This window comes from Cardiocondyla obscurior, linkage group LG03 (assembly GCF_019399895.1).
Source record: "Cardiocondyla obscurior isolate alpha-2009 linkage group LG03, Cobs3.1, whole genome shotgun sequence".
NCBI lineage: Eukaryota > Metazoa > Arthropoda > Insecta > Hymenoptera > Formicidae > Cardiocondyla > Cardiocondyla obscurior.
In genome coordinates this window covers 6,411,817-6,418,983 of record NC_091866.1, presented here as the reverse complement: position 1 = coordinate 6,418,983, position 7,167 = coordinate 6,411,817, and the positions used below count along the sequence as shown (strand labels likewise).

The 7,167-nt window shown below is 38.1% G+C and overlaps 1 protein-coding gene and 1 pseudogene across 1 annotated transcript; one reads left to right on the top strand and one right to left on the bottom strand.

Annotated features, from left to right (window-relative positions):
* Positions 1-586: 586 nt before the first annotated feature.
* On the top strand, positions 587-3,683 carry LOC139113840 (uncharacterized). Its single transcript, XM_070675261.1, has 6 exons — positions 587-814; positions 1,056-1,099; positions 2,246-2,459; positions 2,546-2,732; positions 2,809-3,059; positions 3,304-3,683. Exons 1-6 carry the CDS (start codon positions 670-672, stop codon positions 3,507-3,509), a joined length of 1,047 nt encoding a protein of 348 aa, XP_070531362.1. The 5' UTR covers positions 587-669; the 3' UTR covers positions 3,510-3,683.
* Positions 3,684-3,849: 166 nt separating this feature from the next.
* On the bottom strand, positions 3,850-6,087 carry LOC139113905 (uncharacterized; annotated as a pseudogene).
* Positions 6,088-7,167: the final 1,080 nt, after the last annotated feature.

Below are 7,167 nucleotides of genomic sequence, written 5' to 3'. Positions count from 1 at the left end.
GCGAAAATTCTCGATGCTTCGAAGAATTCGACCGCTAATTCGGCGACTTTGAAAAACTGAGAAAACGAGGCTAGCTAGACAATGGAACATACGTCTACATTTCGCCTAGCAACAGAGCCGCGAGAACGCGAAGACATCAACAAACGCTAGGAGACAAAACCGAAAACAGATGTGCGAGCATTGAGTCTTTATATGAATGCTGTCAAAACAATTATTTTAAGAGCTGAAATTAAATTACATCGCTCGATTGGAGTACATAGGCACGTCTCGAACAATTTCTGATTATGGTACTGTCAGGCTGCCGTTACATGAAGCGTAACTTGCGTGATGGCGTATTCTGCGTACCTATCGTCAACCAATCACGTCTTGCTAGTTACTTTTCGCGCTTTACGCCCAAAATTCATACGCCAAAGTTTGCACAAACTGCGTAACAGCGTGTCTGTGCATGTATTAGTGAAAAACGTAACTGTCAGTAAAGAATAGACTCTGTTCAAAGATATATTTTAATTTAAAAAAAAAAATATATAAATAAAGACGAAATAAGAGTAAGTAAAAAGTAGTTTTTTTAATTTATTAATTTATCTTAAACACTATCGCTTATATTAATATTTTTGGTTATGCTGCTTGCATTTTTTTATACTGTTTGCTTTTTCTCTTTTTCAATGCTGCATGTTTGAACACTTTCAGCATAAATGTGGATATTGTGGATGGATTTTTCGGTTTTCTACTAATTTTCTTGAGCATGATTGTTTTAAACATTACATTGAAGGTGAAGACAAAATCTTTGTTGATGAGAACTATGTTGTAACATTATGTACGTTTTTCTTCTTTTATTTATTATTTAAATATAATTGTCTTATAATAATTAAATATATGTAACACGGGAATTTCGCGTTTGGAGAGCTCGTCGGAAACCAGAGTGCGAGTGTAAAGAACCGAGACTTGGTTAACGTAAAATAAAGATTTATTAAGAAAAGAAATAATGTAGAGACAAATAATACACTTAGTCTAAGAATGAATGAAAGCAAAATAACAAACAATATAATAAACTAAAGATGAATTGAACGAAAGCGGTCATTCGCCGGGAGCTGGATTCAAAGTGAACGCTAGTTCGAGTTGCTTTGGGACGTACCCTATGTAACGGGCCGTAGCGGTTGTACAGGCTCCGCGGTTGCGAGTCGGCGACGCGAGTTACAGGATAGGCCGCCCGGGCCGTATCGGTCGGACAGTCTTCGCGTTCGCGGGTCGGCGGCGCGGATTGCAGGTTAGGCCGTTCGGGCCGTGTCGGTCGTACAGGCTCCGCGGTCGCGAGTCGGCGGTGCGGATTACAAGCTAGGCCGTTCGGGCCGTATCGGTCGTACAGGCTCCGCGGTCGCGAATCGGCGGTGCGGATTACAAGCTAGGCCGTTCGGGCCGTATCGGTCGTACAGGCTTCGCGTTACGCGAGTCGGCGGTGCCGCGACGTAATTTGCCTATGAGCCGGAATGCTAGGGCCGTGTCGGTGAGAGAAAGAGAGTCGGGAGCGCCCGAGTCTCGGGGATGTCGGTGCCGAGGACGGCCGGGAGCGCCCGGTCGAAGGACGGCTCGGGAGCGCCCGAGTCTCGGAGATGTCGGTGTCGAGGATGGCCGGGCGCGCCCGGTCGACGGAAGGCTCGGGAGCGCCCGAGTCTCGGAGATGTCGGTGTCGAGGAAAACCGGGAGCGCCCGGTCGAAGGAAGGCTCGGGAGCGCCCGAGTCTCGGAGATGTCGGTGTCGAGGACGGCCGGGAGCGCCCGGACGAAGGAAGGCTCGGGAGCGCCCGAGTCTCGGAGATACCGGTGTCGAGGAAAACCGGGAGCGCCCGGTCGAAGGAAGGCTCGGGAGCGCCCGAGTCTCGTAGGGCGAAGTCGGTTTCGAAGGCCGGGTGAGCCCGATCGAGGAAGACTTGGGAGCGCCCAAGTCCTGGAGGATCGGATGCTGGGATGCTCCCCAGCGCGGAAAAGGTGCCTCGTCTGCGCTCGAGGCGGCTTATATACCCGTGGGCCCGGGAGTGGGGGCCCCCACTCCCGAGCGGTCGGGTGGCGGTGCGCGGTGTGGGCGGTTGGGCGGCCCATGTTCCTTGTTGCGTAGATCCGCGCTACTCGCCGCGGGCGGCTGGTCGGTCCGCGCGTAACTTAAATATGATCGGGGCCGCGCGATTGTTTCGGGCGAACGGTGGTGGTCGCGGCGCGGGGTCTGTAGTTAATTACCTGTTCGTGGCTTCAAGCCACATATATATTATTTAATAATTGAATATCTATATTTAATAATTACAGATGGAGCAAAGGCCACAGAAAGCCCGGCAAATGATAGTTTGGATGAACTTTTAATTGGTGCAGTGAAGACTAGAAAAGCGCTGTACGATTTTAGATTACCTGCAGCAACCAGAACTAATTTACGAAAAAACTCTTTATGGAAAGAAGTTTCTAATCTTTTAGGAGGTATTGTACAAATATTTAATACACATTATGTGTAGATATTTCATATGTTACAAATGTATTATTAATTTAATAATTGAATTTTTTAGGAGCTCTTAATCCCGAAAAAGCAAAAGCTCGTTGGAAATATTTGAGGGACAATTATTTGAAAGCACGCAAAAAGATGAAAAGCTACATTCCTAGTGGGTCAGACTCTGCAGCTGTTAACGTAAAAAAAACGAAATTTAGATTTTATGATATGATGGCGTTTTTAAGCGATGTTTTGGAAACACGACAGTAAGTTCTTTTTTATATATAAACTTTTATATCTTTGTTGTAATGTTAAAATGTTAATGATAAGATTTTCTTTCAGAACTGTGAGTTCATTGTCAGATTTGACAAACGTGAATTATGAAACGCCACATGAAGAAAATGCAGATCTTTTTCAATCACGTATTACGATTCAGGAATCATTTCAGGAATCAATGTTAAGTCCAACTGTTCAAGAAATTTCCACAAGCAGCAGTTCTTCACAAAATATCAATGAGACATCTAAAATACCAGTTAAAAATACAAGTAGATACTTAACTAAATATATTTACATTACTATTACATTACTAAATATAATACAATAAAAGTTTTGCACATAGTAAAATACGTGTCGCTAACAAAAACATTACTTAACATTCTTTTATAACGATTTCGCCGAGCCGAGCCAAATAATGATGAACCCAAATGGCCGAGCCGAGAATCGAAAAGTAAGTCTTTCTGATTTATTCCATTACAAAATGTCTAATATATTATTTGAAAATTATTTTCACAGCGATCATTGTATTATATACATTTTATACAAATAATTATGTTTCAGAAAATAAAAGTGAAGGGCAGTTAGAAGCAGCTCTTTTAAAAGCCCTGGAAGTGCTACCACCTGCACAGACCATTGATCCGCCAAACACTTTCTTGTTACATTTGGGAGAGATGATGCAGAAGTTGCCTCTTCTCGAGAGAATGCGGGTAGAAATAGATATTTTTAAATTGGTTGCGGATAAATTAGAAAGTTGCAGTAACTACTAGTACTAAGTAAAAAGTTTTGCATTTATTATTATGACGTATATAGTATTAAGTTTATTATTGTTTATATTTTAATTATACCTTTATTGAACGTTCGTTCAATATTTTCGTTTCTAATGTTTCTTCTTCTGAACATCCGGGTTGGCAAACGAGAAGATCTTTTTCCATTTGTTGAATATATTCGTTGCATGTAGAATAACTAAAATAAAAGATTTTTAATTTAGAAATATTGCTTACTTGTTTAAAACAGAGTTAATATTAAACTTGAAATTATTCATACTGAGTGTTTAACGCTTTTTCTTTAGTTTGAAGAAGGCCTTGACTTGGTATAAGATCCCCAATACCGAGAGAAATTTCTCTCTCAAAATTAAAATAATTTGTTATTCTGGTTAAACGCCACATGGCTGTAATAGCAACATCCTCACCCCAGTCACGTAATAAAACGTAAAATAATAATAATAATAATTTAATAATTAAATTAGAAATAATTTATCGCTAGCAAAACTAATGCTTCTGCTCTAGCTTCTTCAGTTTGCGTCGCTGCTATAAATAATAATAACATAGTGATATTACAGTGATAATATAGTGATAATATAGTGATGTATAAGAAATTAATAAAATACTCACATAAGTAACGTAAAACTCGATTAAAAGTCATTTTGCAATACTTTTTCCCATTGCCAGGGTAATGCTCCTGCGTTCTCAAAATATGTAGTAAAGTAATTTCGGATTTGATAAGCAGATTTATCTTTGTTCCTTAAAACAAATGGACGAGTGTTCTCTTGCAAAGCGCCATTTACAATTTGATCCTTAGTAGTAACATGCGTATAACGTCTGTAGTGATTTGACAATTTGTTTTCGTTTAAAATAATAAAGTTATGTAAGCCAACAGTTGCCTGAATAATTTTTTCTGCTGTGGAGACGGATGCTATTATGGCTCGACGATAGATTCGCCATTTCGCTGCCAATATACTGAACGCACTTTCAATTACTCTCCGTGCTCGACTGAGACGATAGTTGAATACCTGTATAAATATAAATATTAATAAGTACATAAATATTTAAAAATACAATAATACATGCATGTAAGAGTTCAAAATATCTGTTTTTCACGTCTTTAATACCTTTTTTTGACGGTTTAAATGTTTGCTTCGTGGATATGGCCGCATCATATAATTTGAAAATTGAATTTGAAAAGATTCCGCCATCGCTCTGTCGTCCTTCTGCACCGATATCTACTAGTGTAAAACAATAATCAGCATCACAAACCGTTAATAAATTAATGCTGTGATGTTCTTTGTAGTTGTAAAAAGTTGAGCCACAGTGGGGAGGTGACTGAAATAAAAAACAATTAAATTATTTACATATTATACAATAATTATAAATATTAAGTATATTATATTTAAACTCACCTGAATTTGTACGTGTTTCTCGTCTATCGCACCTATACAGTGTGGAAAATTCCACTTTATTGCAAAATTATTTGCAATTTTCAGCCAGTTTTCTTCTTTTACATCAGAAAAAACTAATTTCTGTAAAGTGTTCCACAATTCTTTGCACGTCTCCGAAATAATTTTTGATACTGTGCATACTGCGACTCGAAAAGAATAAGATATCGAAGTCATACTATCACCAGATGCTAGGTAACGTAGGCATATTAGAAGCTTAGTACGACTTGATATTGGATCTCGAATACAATATTTGTTCACGATTGCACGCGAAGTTGGAAAAATAATTTTGGCCGAATTATTTTTAAACAGTGGACTGTATTTATGTATATATGTACAACAGGGATAAACTACGGCGAGTTTATCCTTAGCAAAGAATAGTTAAAACCTCTGCGGGTTAAAACCGGGAAGGCTAAGTACGCGATACTGCGATGCGCTTTCGATGAGTGCTAGCGGTAGACTGCCGGGATCGGCTGCGCTATTAGGCTGGAATAATTAGTGCCTTTGTCTTTTGACAAAGAAGAACCTTTGCACTTAGGTCCTTTCGATGGGATATTCCCGTTGTTGGGCGCGATATAGCACGTATTAAAATATAAATTGATAACTGCATGAGTTGTCCCGGATGCGCAGTGACAATAATCCGGCAGGACAAAGCGATACTGAACTGACTCAGAGTTCTGTAATCTTCTTTCGATACCAAAAAAAACGCTCAATTACTTGGAGCATTATCCACGCGATAAAAAGTACCGTTTGCTCTGTGAATCGTATAAAAAAAACAATGACTTAATCCTGAACAATATTGTTTTTCTATGTGTGGTCCAACAATACTAAGTAATAACTCAAAGGTTTCTGGATACATTCTACAATAATTGTAGAACATTTCAGGATCATTAAATGTCATTTCTTTGACCAGATTATCGCTGGAACCTTGTAAAAATCTTTGTCTCACTGTAAAAATTGGGCGTACCCATGTTCTGCGAGAATGTTTTTTATTTTTTTTTAATAACTTCCATAATGTTATTAAAATTATTAATTGACGTCTGTCAACTTGTTTATAACATATTTCCTTTCTGCACATTCTCAATTGTTTCCATATTAAAAATAATATCGTGCTGGATATTACTGAATCTATTGTTGATATTGAAGTACGCTTCGTATACCTGTTAAAATGTACCAAATTAATATTGTATCAGTAACGTTGATAACAAAGAGCAATTTAAGAGATTACTTACCTTGAATGGCAACGCTACCGCTTAAAAAATTTTTCTATCAGCACTTCGCCATGTTCGCTCTCTTCAATGAGATAATAAACACTGCTCACACATTCCGTTCACATACACAACTGTACAGAATTCTTCTTTTACATGGAGCGTATTTTGCACACGCGTAACTTTATGGGACCTAGTCAAAAATTTCTTTAACATTTCTCTAACAGAAACTCTAAGCAGCTATTGGCTGTAATAATTCCGCCGCATACGCTTTATAGACAAAGTACGCTCCATGTAAAAGTAGGGTCTTAAAACAGCGCAACGTATTTTAAAAGTTACCAGATACGCAGGCTACGCTTAACGCACGTTACGCTCCATGTAACGGCAGCCTCAAAAGAGTTACTTGTGTTTATTGCAGGAGATAATTTAGGGAGTCACATATTACACGGATTTGTTGACAATTTTAGTCGATCGCTTTATTTTTATCGATACTGTCATTTAAATAAATATAAATTTTATGATGAAGATGGTAAATGCAAAATTTTTGAAAACAGAACAGTTGATTTACACAACAATTGTTTAACAAAAGTAAAAATTGCCAATGAAACTGGAGAAATCACGTCTTATTATGGTGTAAAATTTAATTCCGTTTTTAACAATTTATTGTATTATCACGTATGTAATGCTGGTCTTCTACCATGTTTAAGACATGATCTAATGGAGGGAGTAATTACATATGATTTTGCACTTTTTATTATTTATTTTATAAATCAGAGTTGGTTTACGCTCAAAGAGTTAAATAATATGATTGATAAATTTCCGTACTCAAAAGAAGATCGAAACGATAAACCACTCCGCTTAAAACCAAATTTTGAAAAAATAAGAGGTGATGCATGGCAGATCTGGACATTTCTAAGATTATTTCCTTTAATAATAATGAATCATATTGAATCATATAGAAGATAAGGACCATGAAATATGGCAGTGTCTACTCCTTTTGTCGGA

Coding starts and splice junctions, on each gene's coding strand:
- LOC139113840 (XM_070675261.1), top strand. CDS start 670: ATGTTTGAACACTTTCAGCATAAATGTGGATATTGTGGATGGATTTTT. Junction 815..1,055: donor GAACTATGTTGTAACATTAT/GTACGTTTTTCT, acceptor AATAAACTAAAG/ATGAATTGAACGAAAGCGGT. Junction 3,060..3,303: donor TACTATTACATTACTAAATA/TAATACAATAAA, acceptor ATTATGTTTCAG/AAAATAAAAGTGAAGGGCAG.